The following is a 26,190-nucleotide window of genomic DNA, read 5'->3' as shown; positions in this document are numbered from 1 at the left end:
GATTTCTGCAACTCCACCTTAATAATGGTTCATGGACTTTTCCTCCAGGAACTTGTCCAAACCTTTTTTTAAATGCAGCTACATTAATAGCTTTCACCACATCCTCTGGCAAAGAATTCCAGAGCTTAATTATGCACTGAGTAAAAAAATATTTTCTCTTATTAGTTAGAACTTTCTTCAGTTTCACCTTAGGAACTGGAGTGGAAAGTGGAGGCTGCCGCTGGCCCCAAGCTGGTACCTTTTTTAAAATTTTTATTTTAGAAACTTACCACTGAAGATAGACAAAAGAGGAGAGGAGGGAAGGGAGATCAAGGCAGGGCTAGACAATAGGAGAAGAGGAAAGCAGGAAGAAGAGGTGGAAAGGAGAGAGAAAGAGAAAAGGGAGAAAGCGAGAACAAGAAGAGAGTCCAGAGACTGGAAAAAAAGATAGAGGGAAAGGAACAAAGAATTCACTATGGGAAAGAGGACAAAGAAAAAAGAAACAATTAAAGTGGAGAAAAGGAAGGGAAACCAAAAGACACAAAGAGCCAGGAAAAAAAACAAAGGAAAGAGAAGTGAAACAGAGGATGAGAATAAAGAGTGAGAAAATAAACAGAAAGTAATACAAGAGATACCAACGTTTGTGAAATTTTTATTTTCTAAAAAAAAAGAACATTAATTAATTAGCTAATCAACATAAAGAATCCCAGGACCCAATTTAAAGCATCATAGGCTACATGTATGTCCCACATAGAGAGGTTTATGTTCTGGGAAAAGATGAATTTAGTTAATGATTTTGCTTTTCTGGTTTATATTTTCCTTCTCCGCAGAACATATCCCAGACAGGGTAATTGCTGGACAAAACAGCATCCTAGGCAAGATTGCTTTTGGTGGCCCTCACCCCAGCCCCCTTCCCTTTTGGGCTCACGTGTTCACAGACTCACGGACAGACTCAGGGCTCAGCACTATGGGCAGTCACCTGCTTGTCCAACCCTTCTGTCAGCTCTGTTTCCAGATGATTTAAATGGGACCACCTAGTCTGCCCAGTTGTCCCCTGTGTAATCGCAGACACTACTTGATCTTTGGTTCTCTCTCTCTCATGCCCTTCCCATAACCCTCTGTGTCTGTCCCCAGCCTTCTTGAACTCTATCTCTGATTTGGTTATTATAACCTCTGCTGGTAGGTGATTCCAGGAATCCACCACCCGCACACTGCTGCAAGTAGTTTGTTTTTTTTAATATCTCTCTAGAATAAAATGAATCCTGAAGAGGCTAGAAGTCAGCATAAGGCAAGACTGGCGTGGAAGAGAGACAGCAGGAGAAGATAGCTAACTGCACTGGTTTTGTGTGAGCTTGTAAAACAGATACAGAATGCCAGTAGTATAATACATGATATGTTGTATAAAATTCCTTTCATGTGCGTCATACTTTCAAAAACATGTGAAACTTTTCCAAATAACTAATGAGAGGTGTAAGTTCCTTTGGTTGGAACATTTTCTGGCTGGCATCAGATGGGGTGGAGCATGTCAATGGCTGCGTTCCGCCCCTTGTTGGAATGACTACTTACAGTATTTATCCAGTGTGTGGAGATAGATAGATATATATATATATATCCTTGCCACCTTTCTGCAGAAATCCAAGAGAAGTAAGAGAAAGGTGCTTCTTGCTGAGTTCTTTTTCCACCAGAACAATGAGGAGGGAAGTATGCTCTTTGGCTTTCGTCCGTGCAGTTTTTGCCGAATTCATTGCCACATTAATATTTGTCTTTCTTGGACTGGGCTCTGCTCTCAAATGGCCGTCGGCCCTGCCGACCATCCTGCAGATCTCATTGGCCTTTGGCCTTAGCATAGGCACCCTGGTCCAGTCTCTGGGACATGTCAGCGGCGCCCACATCAATCCGGCTGTGACACTGGCATTCCTCGTTGGGTCCCACATTTCCATCTTGCGTGCCTTCTTCTACATCGTTGCCCAGCTGCTGGGCGGGATGACGGGAGCTGCCATACTCTATGCGGTGGCACCGTCCGGTGTCCGAGGAAACCTTGCTATCAACGCGGTATGTACGGTATATATATAACCGGTAAATTTATTATTGGTGATGAAAAGATGACTGGTTGCAACTAGGATTGGGGAGGACCCACTGCTGAACAGGCAGCTGTCTTAACTCTGAGGTCGAGGACTTGCCTGACCACATCAGGAAGTTCTTCGAAGACAGATTTCTAGGAGCTGAGCAGAACATGATGACCCATGGAAGTGCACTGAAGGAAGGGATATTTTAGGAGGTAAAGAGTAGAAAATGGAAACTATTTTGACTAAATAAGAGAGAGAGTTTTCTTCTAAAGATTGATAGCTGGTACCTCTGAAATGGTTGAAAGATATACCCGAAATCTGAATTGCAATTTGGAGAATGCAATAAGACCGGTCCTTTTGTCTTTTTAAAGAATAAAGTTGTCCAGAATAAGGAGACGTGATGAACTGGAACATAACATCCTTAATAAAAAGATGTCCTTGGCTCCGTGACTCGGGCCACGGCTCTGTGTTTCAGTCTGTTGCCTTTAGACAGCTGGAATAAGGGGTGCCACAGAGGCATCATGCTAAATTTCGGAGAGGGAGGGAAGGCAGGTGACACTGCTCTGATGGCCTCCTGTCATTACCTAAGAACTTCTGAAAATCCCATAGACTCTTACTTTCAACAATCAAGGCTTTATCAGTCATTAGGTGGGACCGAAGGTGTTAACAGATAGGATTTAGGTTAGATAACTTGCACAGTGATAATAATAATTACCTTATGCAATGCCAGCTTTGACATTATGATCTCAGATTACCCTGATAAGATTGATGCAGCTACAAACAGGGTGCTATAAAACGGCAGAATTTTTTTCCTATGTATTGCGAGATGCATGTTCATTATGTACTTTCAGTGTGTGAATAGTTTATTCAAAGCTATTAAAGTGATCTTTCAAGGGGCGTGTGATAGTCCGAGGGACTACAGCATCTGCATTAGTGCAGGATCCCAGTACATGGAGGACTGAGATTATTAATGACCTATCTGTTATTCACTTGAATTTATTCAGGAAAGAGAGCAGTGATGATAGAGAGAGTGAGGGTGATGGTGGGGGCACGTAGAATCACACTGCAGTGCAGGCCAGAATTTAAGCTAAAGGTCTTGAAAGGGAATACTAAGTAAAGGCTTACCAGCTGGATCTAATTGTTTTACGGGACTGGTTGATCCAGTCCCTGGATTTATCCAAAGAAAAACTACTAAAGCACAAAGTCAGTGGCCAATCAGTATCCTGCTGGTGAACGTACAACGTAAAAAGAAAAATGAATATCCTCAAAAAAGGCCTCTACCTCTAAAGTAACAAACTTCAAAGATACAAAGGGGTCAAATGCAAGAGAAATTCTGAATCATAGCGTAAAAGTCTATTGGCACAACCCTGCTTAATTCCTGGAAAAGAAAACCCACCCAATAGTTTATGGCAAATTCTAAAGCCATGTCAGTGTGAGTTTTGAAGTTGCAGGAAGACAAGCGATGAGCCCCCTCCAGTATTCGTTAAAGTGAATGTTAAACCTGAAACTGACCTAATATTTTGTGTGTTAGACTTCATGTTGGTCAGGTGTGTCAGTTTATGGCTTGTGAGCTGTGTCTGCAGGTGGCTTTTTTGGGACAAGTTTTAGGCAATTAGATTAGTTTGCTGCAAAGTAAACGAATTTAAGTTGCATTTCCCCAGGTGCACAGTCTTGAGAAGGGTAAACATAGGGTGTTAATTCTGCAGAAGCTGGCAGATTTAAGAGATGGCATAGAGTCTACCCGAGCTGTAACCAGATTGCCACAGAGACCTATACTGTACATATGGGCCTACTCAGGGCATCATATAAGAACCGAAAAAATGTGAATAATTGCATAAGAAACAGAAGCAAAGTTGAGCCCAGCCCTCAGACCGTTTTTCTTGCCTGCTATCAATTGCAAGAAATGCACAACTGAAAAAAAAAAAATCAGCTAAACTGTGAACAATTGGTTTGACCCGATGCTGACCTTTTGTCTCCAGATTCTGGACGGAACAGTAGAACGGTCAAACCATTCAGGGATGGGGTGGGGCAAGGGACCATGCACCGGACATTTCTTTTGCACATGGCAGGGTTTTTTTTCTTAAACTAACACTAATAATCTCTTGAGGTTGACACAATGGGTTTGTACAAACACTTTATTTTGCACAGGTAGATTTTCTACCAGCCTAATCGTCTGACTAGCTATGTGATCTTTACTCTGTCTTATTCTCTGCATATATATATTTTTTTTTGAGCTTCTGCAGTAAACTTATTTTTTAAGTATTTACAATGCAAAATTCTGTTGTTCGGAGAACACCATATGGTATGAGTCATCATGCATAACACCATGAGGCCACGTTTCTAGAAGGTTTATTGCTCCTTTTAGAATTATCAAAAGCTGTTGCAGTGCATCAGTTCTTACCACGCAGATCCCTTTTTTTCAGATATGCACAACATTGTGCAAATAGAACCTCATCCATAGGCCAAACTGCCTCAGATGTCGAACATAGCTCGTCCACATACACAATGATCACCTTTAGAAATAAAGGCTCAGACTCATTCCTGCTTCTCGGGGCTCCAGGGCCAGAACTGGGAATGCTGCAGGATGGAGTCCCAGCCACTGCACAGTGACACCTGCTGGCTGAATCCAGGGCTCTCGGAGAGAGCTATGAGCTTTGAAACTCCCCATTCTGCCCTAAGGCAAAGAATGGTCCTGCAGTGGGTGGGCTGCAGTGTGAGAGAAACTTTGAAGAGCAGGGCAGAAAAGCCCATAGCAGCTCAGCCTGGGACTCTTCCATATGAAAACTGGTAGCAGTCGGTGGGGTTGGGAAGGGTCCATATGAGCGGTGAGTTCAGCCAGACCCGCTCAGAAAATCCCATTCGAAACCAGGATGAACTCATTGGCTTTCTCAAGCATAAAAAATATCACTGCAGGCCTGAATGTCATCGTAATTAGAAGCAGAAAGGAGTCAACAGATATTGCTTGCATTTACGACATTTACAGTGTAACCTTTCCTACTGGAGTTTTACGATTAGCATATTAATGACTACTCGAGTGATAATCCAAACAATATATCAATGCACTTTTAGGGCGTCAGAAGAAAAAAAAGGGGTTTTGGCCGGATTTGCCTGGGTTGGGGAGAAAGTCCTGCTGCTGAGCCATGGGAAGAATCCACTGATCAGAGGCAGAGCAATACAGAAGGACTTGCCTGCGGTCTCAGGCATGGATCTGCAATCATGTCCCGGGAGATCTGTATTGCCCCTCTGGTGTTTAAAGAGGGTTGCTGGGAACACCATAGTGTGCCTTGCAATTCGAGGGCTAGAGGGCTGAGCTGGATGGATCCAGAAGAGAACTGTGAGCATTACATCTGTCCACTTAAACCCTGCAAGGGAAAAGTGTGCTGTTTGCTGCCTACCGTGTAGATTGTAGTTAGGGACTGGGTATATTGTACCAAGTAATTTCTCCAATATAACTTCTATGCTACTCTGAACTGAAGTGTGCTTCTTTTTGTAAAATGTCCTCAGCCTGAACTTAGAACCTCGCAGGCTGTGATACTTTCCATTAGACCAAAATAAGAATGATGCAATACATTGCAATACAATTTTGATTTATATTTATTTAAACATATTTGTTAATCGCTTTACAGATTTCAATAAATCGCCCAAAGCAATGTACAGAGTTAAACATCAAATTACAATACACACTTTGCAAAATTAAAATGTTGCATTTGGTGGTCCAAGGGCTGCCCCCGTGAACTGCCACCCTTAATTCCAGGACCAGGCCAGCAAGCGCCCCAGGGCGTGGTGAGACGCTGCCAACACACCATGTGACAGGATGCCGCCGGCCTCAATGCACCACATCTCTCCTTAGGCACACATGACATCTTCCCATTTAAAGGTACCGCGGCAGGAAAGTCCCCATGCAGCCCCTAGTGATGACGTGCTTAGGTGTGCACCAGTTCCCCAGATGCAACTTGCCTCAGCAACTACTGTGTGTAGTGCATGTTGTTTCTCAGCTGTTCCTGCCTTCAACCCAGCCTGGTTCCTGTCCTTGTCTCATCCTGTTCCTGCCTTCGTCCCAGCCTGGTTCCAGTCTTCCTCCCAGCCTGGACTCGGTGGACTTTACTTCGCTCTAAGCTATTCCTGGTATAGCCCGCAGACTACAGAACCAACAGAGTGCCTTGGAGCTCTTGGCCACAGCTATGGACCACCTCACCACTCACTTGGATGCCTTGACCATACCCGCAGTACCACCTCCACCCACACTGGTGCTGCCACCTCCTGCGCTGCCCAACCGGCCAGTCCCTCAGCTGCCAGCTCCACTCTGGTATGCAGGGATCCCAAACGGTTTCAGAGATTTCTAAATAAGTGCAGAATGCACTTTCAGCTGCAGGCTCCACTGTTCCCTGACGACAAAGCCAAGACAACGTACATTCTTTCACTACTAGATGGAACAGCACTGGCTTGGGCTTCCACACTCTGGAAATGAGGGGATCCTATCCTACACAATCTCCAGCAGTTCATGGAATAATTCCACTCTGTTTTTGAGGAGCCAGATTTGGCAGCTGCGATGGCCTCGAATCTATTCCATCTCCACCAGGGCTCACAAATATTGAGCAAGTCCTCCGTGGAATTTAGGACTCTGGCCTCTGAACTAAACTGGTAGGAGGACAGCTTGGTCACTATCTTTCTGGAAGACCTCCCAGGGAAAATTAAGGACAAGCTCACCACCCAGGACCTTCTCACCTCACTGGAGGCCCTCATTGCCTTGACCAACAAAGTACTCTGCCGCTCACAGCAAAGGATCCAAGAGACCCCTCCAGCATGTGGTAGCATGTCTCTGGCACTTTACGTCTTAAGCATGCTCTCGCCTGCTGCTGCCACACTCTCAGCCTCTCCCTCTACTCCCAAGGAACCTATGCAGTTGGGTTGCTGCTTCTTACCCCGAAAAGAGACTCCGTCATAGGCAATAGGGCCTCTGTCTCTACTGTATGGCTCAAGGCCATCTTCTGGCCCAATGTCCTGAGAGGATAGGAAACTTAAATGCCTAGGTCTTACTGTTCCTGCTCCCCAACTCCTCCTGCCAGTCACACTGGAACTGGGTCCCACGTCTTTGCAGAGTCAGACTCTGGGGGAAACTTCATTTTGCAGGATTTGTTCAACCAACTCCAGATACCAACTGTCTAGATGATTCCATTGCTGGTAATTTCCTTGATCTATGGGGGACCCACTTCAGGGGGAATATGACCTGGACCATGGTGCCTCTGACCTTATGCATCAGCCTCTTGCACTTAGAGAAGATCAGCTTCCACATGAACCCCAGAGCCATTATCTTATCACACTTGGTCTACCGTGGCTCCAACAACACCAACCTCACTTTGACTAGTTTGCCTTAGAACTCGCCTGCTGGGGCCTTGGTTGCACAGACTCCTGCTTATTACCAGCAGAGCATTCTTGTCTGGTGACCATGGCTTCTGCACTTCTGGGGCTTTCCCCTCAATATGCAGATTACAAAGATGTCTTTTCTAAGAAGAGTGTCGAAACCTTATCTCCTCATTGCATGTATGACTGAGGTATAGAGCTCCTTCCTGGAGCCGTACCCCTGCAAGGCTGGGTTTACCCCCCTATCTCCACCAGAGACTCAAGCCTTGTCAGCCTAGCCTACATCGATGGTCTGTGGGCTGCCCCCACGAACCGCTGCCTTTACCTCCGGCTGGCCTTGCCTCAGGCTGGCCTTGCTGCTCCCAAGGCGTGGTGCGACACTACCAGCACACCATGTGGCAGGACACCACCAACATGCTGCACTTTTGCTTAGGTGTGCACATACACAAAGACTCCCATTTAAAGGGACGTGGTGGGAAAGTCCCTGTGGCCTCAAGTGATGATTTCACCAATGCTGCCCTATATAAGGGCAGCTCCCCAGGTACAACTTGCCTCAGCAACACATGCAACTATCATGTGTAGTGTATGCTGTTTCCCAGCTGTTCCTGCCTTCATTCCAGCCTGTTCCGGTCCTCATCTGCTTAATTCTTGCCTGACTGCCTCTGCCCTATTTGTCCCGCTTCCTCTTCCTCAGACGGATACTTAGTTTGACCCTTGCCTGGACACTGGATACGCTTGACGTCTGCTTGCCTTGACCCTTGCCTGGACATGCTTGATTGCTACCTGCCCTTGACCCTTGCTTGGACCTTTGTCACATCTGATCACTGCCAGCCTACTGCTGAGGCCCAGCCTTGGACCATGTCTCCAGTCCTGCCAGCCTTGGCATCCAAAGGCTCAATCTAAGGGGGACGTGGGTTGGTATAGGTGAAAGCCCTGACTGCTCTCTGCTTCACCTGGGTCCGCCTGCTGACAATGAGAACCTGCAGGGCTCCTCCCTGGAGGTAGAGCCAATCTTGCCTCAGCCCAAGGGTCCATGAACACAACATAAAACAATTCAACAACATAAAATAACATCACAACAAAAGCATCCAGCTGTCAGTGATAAAATAATCTCCAATAATTCTCAACACAATTCCCGGGGCACCCCGATCAGCCAACTGCCAGGACATCCATAACAAACACACACTAAGAGACCCACCACCATGAAATAATTTCCCTCATTCACACCGTGGTCATCCTATAAACCCAACCAGCTAGGTGCACCCCGAGAACCGGGCCGAGAACTCCCACTCCAACCCATATAATGTCTTTTCCTCTCTGTCCTCCTACTCCCCAGAAATCACCAACCAGGTTTTTAATTTCTTACGAAACTTCAACAGTTCCTTCTTTTCTCCTACTGCAAGCAGCATCTCATTCCACTATACTGGGACTGGTGAAAAAAACCAATATCCTCATTCTGCATTCTTAACCAAATGGAAAGCCCTCACACTAGAGGGAGTTGCAAAATCAGTCGCTGGCTAGATCTTAAAGGGCGACGATTAGAACACCTCCAACTCAAGCGATTAGATAACTGCTGAGAACAAACTCCTCTCAGAATCTTAAAGGCCAAATAACTGCTGAGAACAAACTCCTCTCAGAATCTTAAAGGCCAAAACCAAATATTTAGACTTACATTGCCAATTTGATTGGTAGCCAATACAGTCTCCTCAAAAGAGGAGCTGCAGCCTCCTCCCTAGATCTCCCACACAAAATTCTGGCAGCCATGCTGCTTCCTTTGCACCCTCCCAGGTAAACCCAGCTAAAAGGCACTGCAGTAATCTATCTGTGATAAGACTCATGCAAACACCACTGATCTTAAAACTTTAAATTCCAGGAATGGTTTCAACTGCCTTACCCATTTCGATCTTAAACAAGCATTATGTGCTGCATCTGCTTTTCCAAAGTCAGAGCACAGTCTAATCTGATTCCTAAAGATTTTACTTCCTCCATTGCGGTCACCTCCACTCCTCCAGTGTTTAATCTGCATTTATCAACAGCAGCTTCAACCTCAGTTTGTTCAGCACCAACTTACTTTCTGTCAACCAGCCTACAACTGCCTGTAAACCAGTATTCGGATGTCCAATCATTTCATCTGTATCACATCCTAAAGGGGCCACCACCTGGATGTGATCTGCATATATAAATGGAATGAAACTAAAGGAACGAATCAACTTCCCCAAAGGAGTAGATGCACATTGAAAAGAAGTGGAGATGAAGAAGATCCCTGAGGCACCCCCATACTTCACTTCCTTTAAGAAGGAACATGACCCTTGAAAATTAACCAGCTGTCGACACCTTTGAAGGAAGGAAGTAATCCTGCCTTGCTAATATAAAATGCTACTCAAAGCGGATAACAGCAAATAAAACTGAATAATTGCAATCCAATATAAAATCCTAATATAATCAAGCATAAAAATAAAAAAAAAATCAATTAAAATCAATCAATAAATAAACTAATTCATCCATCACTAATACTTATAACAACATCAGCAAGGTATAAGCAGGGCCCCTGGTCTCCCGTGATTCTGTGGCTGCAGAAAGGGCCACAAAATCCAGTCCTTCCCATGGAATTCCTTCTTCTCCGTGGATTTGTTATGGGAGACCAGGGGCTAGGATGTTATAAGTAGCAGTTGCCAGTACATCTTTTCTGCCATCTTCCCCACCCTTGCATGCCAATATGAGCTCCCTTAGACTAGAGATTAGCGGCAGCAACACAGCGCCTTGGGCTGATTCCTCTTTCTGTACAGTCCAGAGACAGAGCAACATGCTTTACACCATGCTGCTCTATAGCAGCCCCCATGTTTCAATGGACAACATTCCAGCCCTGGGCGGCACAGAAGAAGGAAGCGTCCCAAGGCGCCACGTTGCTGCTGCTACGTTCTTGTCTTAGGAAGCTCAGATCAGCGCACATGGTAAAAAGGGTTTCAGCGTGTGTGCTAGTTAGAGGATTGGAGAGGATGTGGGGATGGAACAGCTCCCCTATGAGGAAAGACTAAAGAGATTAGGGCTGTTCAGCTTGGAGAAGAGACGGCTGAGGGGGGATAAGATAGAGGTCTTTAAGATCATGAGAGGTCTAGAACGGGTAAATGTGAGTCAGTTATTTACTCTTTCGGATAATAGAAGGACTAGGGGGCATTCCATGAAGTTAGCAGATAGCACATTTAAAAATAATCGGAGAAAGTTCTTTTTCACTCAACGCACAATTGAACTCTGGAATTTGTTGCCAGGGGATGTGGTTAGTGCAGTTAGTGTAGCTGGGTTTAAAAAAGGATTGGATAAGTTCTTGGAAGAGAAGTCCATTACCTGCTATTAATCAAGCTGACTTAGAAAATAGCCACTGCTATTACTAGCATCAGTAGTGTGGGACATACTGAGTTTTTGGGTACTTGCCAGGTACTTATAGCCTGGACTGGCCACTGTTGGAAACAGGATGATGGCTTAATGAACTCTTGGTCTGTCCTAGTATGGCAATTTCTTATGTTCTTATGTGCTCTCCCCCTGAAAAATAAATAAATAAATAGATAAATATAAATTTGTGAACTTTTCCAAATTCGCATCTGAAGAAGGGACTGCATGTGATCTCAAAAGCTTATGTACATTTATTTTATTCATTTTTTTCCAATTTTTATATACCACGCACTCAACAAAAGCTGGCCAGAACGGTGTACAAAACCACAATGTATACAATACACAAAGACAGTAAAATCATCATTAAATAACATTAAAAATACAATTACTGCACTTTCCCCAATTTAAAATGAAAGGACAGCCAAGATCTGCCTGCTGGCACCTACATTTTAACAATCCTCTCTTCCCTCCCTGGGTATAACCAGGCTTTTGTCCTTTTCCTAAGGGCCATATCATAGCTTGCAGGGATTCAGTTTTCTTCCAGTCCCGCATGGCTCCTAAAACCTTTGTTGTATTTTGGGTGGGGTGGGGGGTGTAGGCTGCTGGCTTTACTGGCATCTGTAGGTATCAATTCAGAGCATTGGTGCTGTACCCATATACCTCTTGGCTGTGTCAGGTTACTGTTGGCTGATGTTCTCTTGTCTGATAATAATATGAAAAGATTTTTCATAAAATAAAAGCATTTTCAATGAAATTCTTCTAGGAAGGAAACAGCCTGCCCTGTCCCTAACGGTTTAATCGATTTTTCTTTTCCTGCCTGGGGGTTAAGAAGCACAGAACTGGTGCAGGTGGTAGCAGCAAACCTGTGGTTAAACTTGCACTTCCTCCTTTCCAGCTAGGGGAATCTCAGCAGGACAACTTGTTTGAGTCTGAGTTGGGAACTCCAAGAGGGAGGAAGAGACCAAATGTCTTTAGAGGCAGGAAAAGACTCTCAGGAAGTTGAAGGCACTATTTTCTCTTCCCACAGCTCAACAACAATACCACACCTGGACAAGCTGTTGCCATTGAAATCATTCTTACCTTCCAACTGGTTCTCTGTATTTTTGCCTCTACCGATGGACGCAGGAATGATAACCTGGGATCTCCAGCCTTATCCATTGGCCTGTCTGTTGCGCTGGGACACCTAATAGGGGTATGTACAATGCTCATGTGCAAAATCAATTACTTAAAAAAAATAAAATAAACAGGGATACTCGCAAATTCCAGCGCATGCACTGGAGCACTGGTGTAGGGAGTGGGGCAGGAGCACTGGCTGTGGTGCTCACAGCTCCTGCAGTCCCAGCCTCTTCCAGCAGGAGGCGCTGTAGGGAATGGCGCAATAGCTCTAGCTGTGGGAGAGCTCATAGTTCTTGCAGTCCCAGCTTCTTCTACCAGGAGGCGCCGTAGGGAACGGCGCGGGAGCATTGGCTGTTGAGGGAGGTCCCAGCTCCTTTAATCCAAGCCTCTCCCAGCAGGAGGCTTTGCAGAGAATGATGCAGGAACACTGGCTGTAGGGGAGCTAAGAGCGCCTACAGGCACCAGTATAGAGCAGGAGCTCGCATAGCTGATATATATATATTAACAAGAAGTGTATGATAATGGTGTGATATATACAACTAGGCGCTAAACCGATCCTAATAACTGCGGGGGGTTACTTTGGGGATATACAAATGTGGCTCAACTTAATCTTAATTGAAGTTTACTATAATTTCATACATTAAGTAAAACAAATTGAAAAACATTACGCTAAATAAGTCACAAACCACCTGCTAAATCTATGCATACACTCTATGCAAAGCTCCTTCTTCATTCACACCTCAATATACCAGTCCACTAGTGACTATTCTAATTTAAAAAAAAAACATTAGCTTCCTACCTAACAAATGAATCTAAACAAATACAAGCCACCTTATACATGCATTGCCACACTTATGGAAGGCACAACACATTTTTTATTTAAAAAAACAAAACAAAATATTTAAGTGGCATTACTGGAGCTCATGAGTCAGAGAAGCAAAGTTTTCTGAAAGTTACATTTAATACTGTAAATGCTTTATCTAAAGTCCAAAGATGCAAAAAGGTTCTTTGTAAATCCAGAATCCTCTAGGGATTCTCCTCGCTCAGCAATATGCATTCAATGTGGCTGAATGGAGCTCTGCTCTCTTTTCTGGTATTGAAAGAATGGAAGACCAATCAATACCACTCTGGTACCAACAGTTCAAACGACTCGGTGTCTAATACAACTGTTGTTTCTGAGTAACTAAATAGCTTAAAGACAAATTTTTAAAGCCCTATGCGTGCCGAAGCCGAGAGATATGCGCAGAGGTTGGGCTGGATTTTAAAAGGTATGAGAGTATGCACGTATTTCCTTTTCTATGAAGAAGGGGCGGGGAGTGGGCCTGGTCTGGGCAATGAAACCTGCGCGTAAGTATTTATGCGTACAAGTGCGCGCTGGGATCTCCTTCTGCATAACTTTACTTCTGCTGTGGATGGCGTGTAAGTCTTAAAACAACAAAAATAATGAGGTTAGCAGGGTTTTATGGGTTGGGGTTAACCGGTTAAAATGGAGACTAATTTACAGGAAGGGTTAGGAAGTCTAATCCCTTAACTGGGCGAACTGGGAATGAACTGGTTTTATTGGCAATGATATCTGTGCGCGTATCTATTAAAATCCTATCACTGACGCGGTAGAGGCAGCATTTGCGCGCGTCCTATAAAATGTCACGCACATGTATATATATGTACAGCTATTTTATAATATGCATACATATACACACGCATGTTATAAAATGGCCAGGTGAATTAGCACGAGCCGCATATGCACGTACATGTGCACCCGTGTGCCGGTATGAAGGTATCCTCCTTATGTTTTTCAAATGTTTTTCTTAACGAATAAAATTATAATAAAACTTTATGTAAGATTAAGCTAAGCCACATTTTTGTAAATGTTTGGGAATATACTTTTTACATTTGTATTATATATGTGTGTGTGTGTATGTGTTCATATATATATATATATATATATATATATATAATTACAGTTCTCATTTAAATTTCATTCCCCATGAAAAAGGAAATTGGTTTTCAGCTGTAAACTTCTATCATCCTGGAATACATTCAACACCGATTTGAAACTGGTTTCAAGTATATTAGGAGACAGTTTAAGGGTGGCTGTTCTTTCTGTATGCACTTATATCTGTCTGCCTGCCTGGATAAACACATACAGTGATGGATGCTTTCCAATGTTTATGACTCAGCCTTATTGTGAAACTGCTCCCTTGTTACAGTAAATTTCCAAGTTTTCATGGAAGAAGGAGTTTATTATAAATGTATATATGTACAATTATATATATGTTAAATATTAAAATATATAAATCTAGATATACAGTATTTTTTTATTTATTTATTTAATTTTATATACCGACAACCGTTTGCACATCGTGCCGGTTTACAAGTAACTTACAAACAAAGGATATATAGGCAAAGCCTTTACAAAAAACAGTATGTAACATGAACACAGTAACAGAGCAGTATGAGAGAGAGAGAGAGAGACTAAGTAAACATTATTCCTATCATGGCTAGTAGTAGAATTAAGGGTCAACAAACAAGTTTTTATTTATTTATTTATTTATTTATTTATTTATTTAGTGTTTTTCTATACCGGCATTCGCGAAAGGTATCACATCAGGCCGGTTTACAATTAACAAAGGGGTGTAAGAAGAGTAAACAACAACAATAACAGGTGCATAACAAAAAACCTTTCAGTTAAAATAAACATTGCAGTTACAGAAAAACAGGGTTGTAGGTGAGACCTATAATTTGGACTAATTTAGTATATCTGTGATGAGCTTTCGAGAGTTTTCGTCTCTTCATCAGGTCAGTGAAGAAACAGGGCAGTTACGCTGCGTTTAAACAGTACAGAGACATCCAGGTCTTAGGCTGCCTTCATGTGTCATTACAGTTCAGTAAAGGAAGGCATGAGGTTGATAGTAAAGTCATGAGAAAGAAAAATGTTTAGTCTTGAAACTCGCTATATCTGACAATGGGTGAGAAAGTCAATGTCCTTATTAAGTCCTTTTCTGCTTTTTTCCTCAAAGTGTTTGAACATCCTATTTTCAAATGCTCTCCGTCCGGGTGGAAAACGTGCAACCAACTCCTGTTTGCAGACACTAGAGGGAGCCACTCCTCCTGAAACATCACTTGTTTCCGGCCATCAGGCATAAGTGGCTGTCTGAGTTTTATATCACCCTGTGGACTGGACAAAATGAAGCCATTCTGTGACTATTGTGAAAATGCTTTCCACATCAGGCTCTTGAATAACATAATAACATAGCGGAGGTCAGCAGATCGCTATTTGGCCCCTCCTATCGGTTTCGCTTCCCCCCCCCCCCCCCCCCCCCCACTACTGCATTCTGGTCATCGCGATTCCTAACCCTTACCCATAGCTCCTTATGCTTGTAGGCATTGCTACAGAGTGGCACGTGCCCTCCCCTCCTCCCCCTCCCCTCAAAAAAATGTCTTTCCACCCCAGCCTTGGCAGCCACTGCTGTGGCTGCAGCTACTGCCCCTGCTTCCAGCTTGAGCCCTCTTCCTTCCCTCCCCTCCCTCCTACGGCCTACGCTGCTGAAACATGAGATGTTTGAACTGAGGGGGCCAATTTCTGGAGCCACAAAGCTCCATCAACTGCAGGGCCCCCCCTTAACCCTTCTCAGCTTCAGCCACCGCCGGTTAGAGACGCGCCAAGCCGTAGAAGCTTCTTGGGGGGGAGGGAGGAAAGAGAGATGGAGGTAACACAGTAACATAGAAATGATGGCAGGAAAGGACCAAAATGCTCCATCCCGTCTCCCCAGCAGGGTCTTGGGACTTGGAGGAGAGCAGGGACTCAGAAATTGGTTTGGGGAGGGGGAAGAGCAGGAGAAGACCGGGTAGGAGGGCCGAGACTTAGGGACTTGGGGAGAGCAGAGACTCAAGGGTTGCAGATGAGTGGACATTTCAGGTTTGGGGGTGGGGAAAAGTGGGGATTCTGAGTTCAGGTGGTAGAAGGGGGGGGGGTAAGAAAAGAGGGCTGGAGGGTGGGGAGGGATTGAAAGGTGAATGACCTGGAGGAGTAAGGGAGAGGGTGAAAGGCAGTGGAAAGGGATGGAAATGATATGGAGAGGTGAGAGAGGATTTGTGAAAGGGGTGAGAGAGGGTGGAAGGGTGCTGGAGAGAGGGGCAAGGGTGAATATTAAGAGTCTAGGTAAGGGGTAAGAAAGGAAAAGGGCCGGTGGCCAGGGAGAAGCTGAGACTGGTAAGGGGTTGAGAAGCAGAGGAAAGTAGATGAGGGGTGGGTGGGAAGGGGTGCAATGGGGAACTAGGACGTGGGGGAAAGACAGAGGTGGAATAGGAGGCTCAGGAAAGAATGAGAGGCAGAAGAATGCATGGGAGGGCTGAGGATGGGATGAGGGGATGGGAGATGGAAAGCTGGGAGTTAGGTGAGAGGTGGGAGACTGACTGGAGGGTTAGAAAGGGATGAAATGAAGCAATGAATGGACAGAGAGGTAGAGAAGAGAGAAAGGGAGAAAAAAGATGTAAGGGAAAGAGTAATATCAGAGACAGATGTAGGGAAGGAAGGCAAGTAGACAGGAGAAGAGAGAAGAAATGGAAAGGGGAACCTTGGAAACGAATTTCGAAGACTGAAAAGAGATCAGGGCCAACCCAATTTAAAAAAAAAAAGAAATGCCCAGATCAAAAATGGTGAAAAAGAAAACATTTTATTTTCAGTTTTTAGAGAGTGGGAATGCGCATTTCTTATATTTTTGTATTTTGCTCAGTATTGGCAGAAGTGCATTTCTGTTTTCTCTTTCTCCAGGGTTGCAGGGTTCAGAGTCGGGCTTTTCAGGCTTTCCATTTTAGTTTCTTTCCATATGAAGCTGGTTTTCAGTTGCAGTCCCTTGCTATGTAGAAGGTAAGGGTCAGCCTGTGTTCTTCATGGATGATCTGCAGGCGGGGAGTGTCTGTCTCCAGCAGCCTGGCTGATGTTTTAGTGTTTTAGGGTCCGGTGTAACATCTGCAGGGCTGCCCTTTTAGAGATCAGATTTGGCTCTGTCAGTCCTGGGAGTTAATGCTGTTGTACCATGGCAGGGTTGCTACACAGAGTCTGAGTGTTCTGAAGGGTTTTGTATGACGTCACTCAAGGTGTTTCTGTTCCTATAACTGAGGTGACACCGGAATTTGAATATATTATTTTAACTGGTGGATTGTAAGGGGAAATACCCCATATCCGTTGGGATATTTCTGTGGATGCGGAGTGTGTGTCACAGAACCGGAGGCGCAGGATTTATGTTGAGATTCTGTCCCTTCCTGTGTAGACTCCAGACTTCACTCTACTATCCATAGTGAAGAACCGGTTGGAGGGTGCTACCAAATTTTAATGGTAGTTTTACTGGGAGCTTGAAACATGCTCATTTTTAAATTGCCTTGAAGGTCCTTGGGACTTTTTCTTATTGCATTTTTATAGCCAATTTAAAGGCAGGAAGCCATGTCGGGGTGGGGGGAGGGGGGGCGTGATGTGTGGAAAAGCCACGTTAGCTTGCTCCTCTCCGTTAGCTTGCCCCCCCCCCCAAATACCTCTGTCCAGAAACACCACTGCATGCGCCAAAGAAGAGCTCCCAGCGGTCAGCAATAGTGCTTTCTACTTCCGGTTCCGCTTGCGTCGCCATCAGTTAAGTCACAAACGTAAGGAGGATTCTGGTAGCTGTAATGGTCCTGCAGAAAACTGCATTCATCATGGCAGCGCTCGATACGTTTTCTTAGAGCGATGTAAGAATTATCCAGAGGCGGGAGACATATATACGAGCTTTCCTGACCGCACAGGTCCCGTGTGTGGTGGGGACATCGGAAGAAGGGAGGTGAATGTGGTCTCAAAAGCTCACAAACAACTTCGACGAAGAAGGCAAGGAGGACAGTGGAGCTCAAATGAAATACCTTTCAGACTCATTGGTGAGAGCGGGAAATGAATTGCACGACGATCGGCTTCCGGATAAAACAGCTCATTCTCACCCATCATAGCTTCGACATTTGGGGGTTTTAGAAATGTCTCAACTTAGAGATCTCTAAAAAAAAAACCCACAAATTAATTTGTATCCCTCCTTGCTGCTCAAAGTGGCGAACAGCAAGAGAGTCGTCATACAGAATAATAAACATAACAGGGCAACCTAATGATGGCTTTAAAACAAGTTCTAAGCAGTGTCTCAGTAACAGTGTTAAACATCATCTAAATATTAAGAAACCAAATTACATAAGTATGTGTCATAAAACAGGGAAATACATTATCTAAACATTGATAAATCATATTGCATACAACAAAAATACTAGAAAAAGTCCTAAAACTAATTAGAAAACAAATCAGTAAACTAGTATATATGATTTTACAACATGCATAAATAACAAAAAACGTATTACATCAGTTAAAAAATGACAGATCTCAATTAAGTGCTTTCTTTTTCTCACTCTCTGTCTCTCACAATCTTTGTTTCTCCTTCTCTCACATATATTATGCACACAAACTCATAGGGAGAGAAATGGTTCATCAGTTAATAAATATTATTTAATGCATGTCTCAATTTTATTCTCCCTAGATCTACTACACTGGCTGTTCCATGAACCCTGCCCGATCCTTTGCTCCAGCCGTGGTAGTGAAAAAGTTTAACAACCATTGGGTAAGCGAAGGACTTGCTCCCTCTAGTGGACAGTGAAGGGCACAGGCACAGTACAAGAATAGCCTTCATCATCGTGCCTGAACATGTGAAGCTGCAGGAAAATGCTGCTAAGGATTAGTCAGCTTGAATCTTTGGGCCATCCCTAGTTTAAGGAACAATTTCAGATCTACATACTAACACTGGATGTGATACGAGAAAATTGGGTTACCCACACAATTCTGGAACAGGGGCAGCTTTCAGAGCCATGTCATCCACTAGCATTGTCTTGCATGTCCTGTAGATTGTAGCGCACTGCAGCTTCCAGCAAAGGCCAAGAGAGCTTGGGAAACTGGAGCCGCTTGATGAACCTATCAATCCTAGATTGACCCCCATTGTATCTAGGGTCTTGTCTTGCTTTCCTTAATAAAAATGGAACTAGCAGCCAACAGATGCAAAGGGGTAAAATCAGGACTGACCCGGCCTGTCCAAATGACACAAGGATGGTTGGCAATTCTATTGGAAAATGTTGATTTTGGTATCCTGAAAGATCACCAGAGCCATGCCAAGTGACCCAGTTTTTAGAAAGAGACTTTTTGCCAAAATCCTAGGTTTTGAACTTTCATTATAATACATTGTGATAATTGTGGTCCTTGTTTCTTATATTAAAAAAAAAGAGCCAAGTGGTCCATCCAGTCTGCCCAGCAAGTTGGGTTTTTTTTTTATTATACAGGGTAGGTAATAGAGAACATCAGGAAGGAGAGTAAAACACCAGAATAGACTTAAAATGTCCACCAGAAACTGGGCCGCAAACTCCACTCTGTCCAAGATTTGGGCACCTCTCCGTGGGGAATATAGTTTATTGAATCATATTGATAGATCGAAGACTATTGGAATTTATATATCTTCACGTTATTGGGTTCCTATTATTACAGTCAACTAAAGTTTAAACTATGCTTGCAGGTGAATGGATGGATTTTGTGATCATGGATTGTTGGCCCGTCTCAACTTAAACTAAGGAAAGTGAGATAGTTTCATACGAGTAACAAGGAAAGACATTGGGTTGAGTCAATCCAACATTCTTCTTGGGAGTTTTTACTTGATTGTCAAAGACAAAGGAATTGTTTCGATCTCTGCAGAAACATTTTTCTCATTAGCAGGGATTACTGAAACACCTAAAATTTGTTTTCTTCTTGCTCTACAGGTTTTCTGGGTAGGACCCTTGGTCGGTGGAATCTTGGCTTCTGTCATTTACAACTATCTTCTGTTCCCATACAAAAGGACTGTAGCAGAGAAGCTGGCCATTTTCCTGGGCAACTTTGAGCCTGAGGAAGAAGAATGGGATGAGCGGCAGGAAACACGGAAGAGGCGCTCCATAGATCTCCCTACCCTATGAAATGAACTGTGCATCAAACCATAGGAGGCCAACTATATTCCTACTGAGTCCACTGATCTAGTAGCATATAGCAACTGTTAAGAAACCTCATGATCCTATATCTGTTTTAAAGACAGCCGATATATATGTGAAAGGTAAAAACAAACTGCACTCAAAGTGAGTATCAGCCCTAACCTTTCACTTCAGGGACCAAATTTCAAATCCAGTTTGAGGGCTTGAGAGAAATGAGCCTATTGAAACTCATCTCAGTCTTCACCTCATACAGCTGACCAGCTGAGCTCTAGGAAAAGTTGGTACGGAGACTAAAGCCACCTCTTCCTTCCTCTCCTCTAATCAACCTCTACTCCTACACTCAAGGACCAAAGATGGGACTGTTGCTCGAGGTTGGGATTATACTTACTGTTAGGGGAAGGTATGGCTTGAGTGACTTCTACTTTTGATGCTAACGGCTCTTAAGCTTTCACATGCATGAATATTCTCGCTCAGTGAGATATGATAAAAATATTTTAAAAACTCAGTCTCATGCTGCCTTAAATTTAGGCCTCCAAAATACCCACTGTGTACAACATTATTTGGAAAGAAGGGCTTGTGCATCCTAGCCCTTGTCCTGATTCACAGTCCTGCTCGACCCCCATAGACTTTATGCATAGGAGGCAGAAATGTATGCTTCAAGTCTCAGTTCAAACAACGCTCATCCTCCTTCTTCAGGGCTTATTCCCAAGAGGTGGCTTGTGGGTTCTCATCTGATCTTGGATCGTCAGACTTTACAGAACATGGGTGAGCATTCCCAGACTTAACTCTGGATTCCAGCTCCCTGGTTCCAGAGGGTGAGTGGATGCCAGAAGCTGGATTTTATGGAACGAGGATATTTCATGGGTCCCAAGGCTTACTGTGGATCAGAGTCCCCAGTATTTGTACACTGAAATCTATATCTATAGTGACCTTATTTCTACAGAGGGGGACAGGCTGAATTAAGCTCTGAGTCGCACTGCTGATCATGGCTGCTCCGCCCAGTAGAGACACTGTAGCAGCAAGACTTATGAGGATAAGTCTCAGATGTACTCTAGTTGCCGGAAGCCACACCCGGCACCGATAAGTCCAAAATCCGGAAAGAAGCTGTTAGATGTGACCTGCCACACATCCATGTTTCTGAGAGGGCACTAGAATTTTCTCACTGGTACTTATGGCTCAGCATTTCAGCAGCAGCCTTTAGGGCCTGGCCTCTGCCTGCCCTGCAGTAACTGAGGTGCGGTCAGTCCGGGTATCACTGCAGTGGAGCGGTGTTAAAGGGGGAAGTGGGTGTGGAGAACAGATTGATCATGGCTGGAGGCTCATTCTCAATGTATATTTCTGAGAAGTAGTTTTTATGCTCAGTAAATGTCACAGAGGGGCTTTTTTTTAGTTATAGGAGGCTGTGAAAGGTTCCCATGCTAAAGATTGTCCAAAAGAAACAAGAGGATGAGCGTCACCTTTCAGACTGTGCTTATGAAGAATTCAGTCCCCACCCACAAAATGAGGTTTTACAACTTGACACTGTATTTTGGGCATGCATTTGAAGGGCAACTAGTTGTCTGTGTTGAAGTTAATTTAATATTTTATAGTATCCTATTTACTTATTCTTGTTATAACCATGATCTCAACGTTGAAAAAGTGATTGTCTTGAAAAGTATCAGGCTGCCATGCATAGAGGGTTAAGAGACTATAAGGGAGCAGCCCCTTGGTTTTGTTCGGAGATCATCATCATTCCTAAACAAACTGGAAACAGTGGGATCAACGGCCCCTTCCTTTCCGTGCTCCCTCACCTTATTCCCAAGCTCTGCCTATATGTTGCAAAGCGCTTTACCGTTCTGGACGTGAATCTAGAAATGGGATCTATGGAGCTGGCCTGATGGCTTAGTGGTGGGATGGTCAGCTCTGGTCCTGGGATGGCCATGAACAGGTCTGGTACTTAGGATATCCATAATGTTCATGCTGCAAAACATTTGATCTGAGAGTCAGGTTAATTTGCATATTCTTGTATGCCTGCAAGCTACACCTGTCCATGGCACTGGAGGGCTGGAGCTATAACTGTTCCTGACTCGGTGGTGGATATTACTCTTTCCAGGCATTTGATGCATGCAAGAAATAGCACATTTCATGGTCTGACATCGAACCACTGCCCTTTTTCAGAAGGGTCAAGCACAGTTCTGCCCACGGGACGTTATATGGATCTTGTTTGGTGCAGATGAGGCAAGCAAAAATTTTTGGTATAGCCATCAATGCCCTCAATGCTGCCAACTGGAATACACTGCTTGATTCCTGATCCATCTTTCATAGATCATTGAAAGCACGTAAGCAGAGCTCATAGGGTAATAATTACTCAGAAAAGGTACCTATCCCTCCCCAGACATATGGAAAGTGAAAGAAAGCCTTTTTTTCCTGTGTGTAATGAATGTATTATTAAATTCTATGTTTGCGTTCTATGGGTTATTGAATGGGAACTCTTGGATTATCTCTGGGTTCCACGGGAACTCTGTGTTACTGACTTGTACGAAAGTATTCTATCTTTCTTGTAATATTTTTCTTGCCTCTTTATTTGTTGGGTGTGTTGTTTTTTTTTAATCATCAATAAAAAGCTAAAACCCAATGTCAAGGTAAGAACCTGAGTTATTTTTCCCCTGGCCAGCAGATGAAGCACAGCACCAGGAAAATAATGTGGCACTAGTGGGCACGCACTCCCCGGTAATTCAACAGCTTTCAGATGGGTCTCCATGTAGTATGGACCTGTGGCCGCTGCATATCGGTGCTGAGTAACCAGATTCAGTTGCTGTTTTTCGTACAGGCTGATTATCCAAAAGCATTGCTAGGTACTTAAAAGATTTAGGGCCTAAGCCCATAAAAAACAAAAAAAACCCCACCCCGTCAGCACCCCATGCTCTGAAGAGTTTGCAAATTAAACTTAGCAAACACGATCTGCTGGCTGCCAGGAAGCTTCAGACTGCAGATGGAAAAGGTTATTTGCCTCTCCCCTGCAGGGGTGTGGTGCAGTTTGACAGCACGCCACCTGCGCGCTATGCACAGCTCCATCCCTCCCAGAATCTTACTTGGCTGGCACAGTGGCTGAGGAGCAGAGGGGACACTGGCACGAGGCCAGGATAAAATTGGCGAAGAGGACCTAGAGGGAATGGAAAGCGAGAGCTGGACCGTTCAGGCTAAGGGAGCTCTGGTGCTGCTTGTCGGGGTGGGAGAGGGAGGCACTGCCAGATCTGTGGCAGTAAGGTTACCAGATTTTTGGTGGACAAGTCTGGGACACATGTTCTCCATAGTACCAGTAGTGAAAGAGCGGTTCAGGGTATCAGATTTAATTACCTTTCCAAACCCATGCCAGGTACAGTGGGGAGCTCCCTGCCCTAGAGGGTTTATAATCTAACTAGGTACCTGAGGCAATGTCCAAGGTCACATGAAACATCAGTGAGAAAAGCTGGATTTGAGCCCTGGTTGCCCTGGTTCTCAGCCCACTGCTCTAAGTACTAGGCTACTCCTCCGTTTATGGTGATGATGATAGTAGAGGCGTCCAATGGATTGTCCCCATGGAAAATTGTAGTAATCTACTCTCAAAATATGCCTAAAATAACACTAAGTTTTATTACCATAAAATCTTTTAGACCCAATACAAAAGTCCAAGGCTGGCAAGTTGTCCTGTAAATAATAGTCCTGGGGGAATTCTGCGCTACTGCAGAGCACAGAATTTGGGCAAATTTCCACCCCCCCCCCCCCCCCCCCGCGCAGAATTGCCATTTTCTTCGCAGATTTGGCAATTCTGTGCAGAAAGTGGCAGAGGAGACCCCGGCGTGCCGTGAATGGCGCGCGCAAAGATGAAGGCCCCGGCGTGCCGTGGGACGCGCTCCGCTCGCGGTGAAAATAAAGGCCCCTGGTGCTGCGGGAGTGAGCAGGGGGGGTGAGCAGGAGGGGGTTGAGCAGGAGGAGGTGAAAGAGAGCATGGGAGGTGAGGGGGGATGCTTGAGTGTGGGTGCCAGAGAGATGGAGGCTATATAAGGAGATTGTGAAGGAGTGTGTATGTGTGTGAGAGATTGGGAGCTCGTGTGTATGAAAAAGGGATCATGTGTATGTGAGGGTGCTAGCTTGTGTGAAGGGATTGTGTATGTGGGAGACAGAGCCTATGTGAAGGGGTGCGTGAGAGAGAGACATAGGTAGCCTGTTAAGGATGTATGTGTGAAAGAGAGAAAGGGAGCTTATGTGGGTGTGTATGCAAGAGAGAGAGGGCCCTGTATGAGGGTGTGTGTATGTGCACTAGAGAGAGGGAGGATGTGTGTGAGAGGGAGGGGTCAGATAGAACCTGTGTGAGGGGCAGTACTGAGAATGGGGTCAAACTCTGGGACTGGCAATAGAGTGGAAGGGGTTGAGCCTAGAAGTGGAGGGGAGAGATACTGGCAGGTGGAGGAGTTGGGGCCTAAGAGGGTAAAGAGGCCAGGGGAGTAGGGAGAGCGAGTGAAAGGGACACTCTGACAGTGAATTTCTAGAGAAATTCTGCTCAAAATATTTAAAATTCTGCATCTAAGTAATAGCTTTTTTCTGTATTAATTTAAAATGTAGTTACTTAAAGACTGTCATGTAAATTGTGTTATTTTGACTAATATAAAGTTTGCAGAATTTTAAGCTTTTGTGTGCAGAATTTTTAATTTTTTTTTGTGCAGAATTCCCCCAGGAGTAAAATAAGAGAAATGATTGTGCACTGGAAAAAGCCAAATCAGTCAGCAAAATCCTCTTTATTTCTAACATGTAAGAGATCTGTTCAGGGCAGAGATGTTGAATCGGATCCCAGGAGAACAGCATTTTACACTGAAGAGTTACTAATATTCCTTTATCAAGCAATAAGTTTCCAGCCTTTGATGTCGCTGGCTTGTTTTTCTGATTCTGCGTCTTTTCCCCCTCTCTTTCTGGTGTCCTCCTTCCATTTTCTGTTTCAGTTTTCTCTCATCCTTTTTTTTTTGTTTCTTTCCTTCAGCAGTGGGAATTTTAAATGCATTCTCTTCCTTTCCTTCTGCCACCCCCCCCCCCCCCCTCCATTTCTCACCCTTTTTTTCTGGCTCCTGTCTTCTTTTCCTGTTCTTCCTGCCTGTGGTATTAAGCATGGGTTCTTCTTGCTGGCTGGGGGTGAGGAAGAGTACAGGAGATGCCCTCGCCTGGAAATCAAGGGAGGAGGAGAGGCTGCATAAGGGACATGGGAGAGGGCAGAGCAGATTGGGGGGGGGGTAGGGTGAGAAGGCCTGCAATTCTGGTACCACTGGAATCGCAGAAACAAGCACTGTCGGAAAAAGCCAGGGCACGAGCCCCATGTGCTCATGCCTAAGGAAGCCCCTGGGCTATTATCTGTGGGTTGTGATACCTTCATTCAGATCAACATAAGAATTAGCCAATGATGACAATGTATTGTTTTTGACAAATAAAATGTATTACAAGAGAGGTGGGTAAACTAGTACTGCTTGTGGGCCAAACTCAGCGCAATGACTGATTTTTTTTCCAGCCCTCTTCCTCAATTTGCCCCATTAGATCCAGGCCACCGGCACCTTCGATGTCATTAACAATGGCCTCTGTAATTAACAGACGGTGAGGCTTCGGTAAAGTCTGATGGTAAAATATGATGATTGTTTGAATATTGACTTAAAGAATTCATCATAATTTCAACAGTTCAAAATTTATACGTATTAACAATGGCCTGACATCGCAGGCCATTGTTGTTGACTTCAACCTAGTTGTTGGCAGCCGGAAGTGACGTTCCCCTCAGAGGCAGCAGCGGGGCAGGAAGAGGAGGAGCAGCAGGGCAGGAAGAGGAGGAGCATTGCCCAGCCGCCGATGGAACTCACCCCACTGGCGGCAAAGAGAAGAGGAGGCAGCTGGTGAACTCCATCCCACTGGCGTTGAAGAGAAGAGGTTCGTGCAGCCTCTGGATGACCCCCATCCCATGGCAGTGAAGAAAGGAAGAGGCCCATCTCAGTTCACCCAGCAATGCAGAAATTCTGCATCTGCATCGCTGGGAGAGCCGTGCAGGCCTCGCAGTATTAAAAGCTCGAAAGGGCAGCGCTTTCTCTCTGCTGATCTCACAATACATGAGGAAGTGCTACAAACGCAAATTCTCAATACTGTGGTGGTGGGAGCAAGAGAGGGTCCGAGGCTGCTGTGAGTGTGTATGAGAGAGAGAATGAATCAGTGCCTGCCTGGAGATCTGTGTGTGTGTGTGAATGAATGGGTGCCTTCCTACGTGTGTGTGTGTGTGTGTGTGTGTGTG

The 26,190-nt window shown here is 44.6% G+C and overlaps 1 protein-coding gene across 2 annotated transcripts; it reads left to right on the top strand.

The window, feature by feature from the left end:
* The first annotated feature begins 1,588 nt into the window (after positions 1–1,588).
* On the top strand, positions 1,589–22,524 carry LOC115087619 (aquaporin-2-like). Of its 2 annotated transcripts, XM_029595025.1 has the most exons (4): positions 1,589–2,031; positions 11,821–11,985; positions 18,452–18,532; positions 19,713–22,524. In XM_029595025.1, exons 1-4 carry the CDS (start codon positions 1,669–1,671, stop codon positions 19,902–19,904), a joined length of 801 nt encoding a protein of 266 aa, XP_029450885.1. In that variant the 5' UTR covers positions 1,589–1,668; the 3' UTR covers positions 19,905–22,524. The 2 variants fall into 2 exon arrangements, with proteins under 2 accessions (XP_029450885.1, XP_029450886.1); XM_029595026.1 differs by lacking the exon at positions 11,821–11,985.
* Positions 22,525–26,190: the final 3,666 nt, after the last annotated feature.

The sequence above is a fragment of the Rhinatrema bivittatum genome, chromosome 3 (genome assembly GCF_901001135.1).
Source record: "Rhinatrema bivittatum chromosome 3, aRhiBiv1.1, whole genome shotgun sequence".
Taxonomy (NCBI): Eukaryota; Metazoa; Chordata; class Amphibia; order Gymnophiona; family Rhinatrematidae; genus Rhinatrema; species Rhinatrema bivittatum.
The sequence above is the reverse complement of the archived record's forward strand: the minus strand, read 5'-3'. Positions and strand labels throughout refer to the sequence as shown.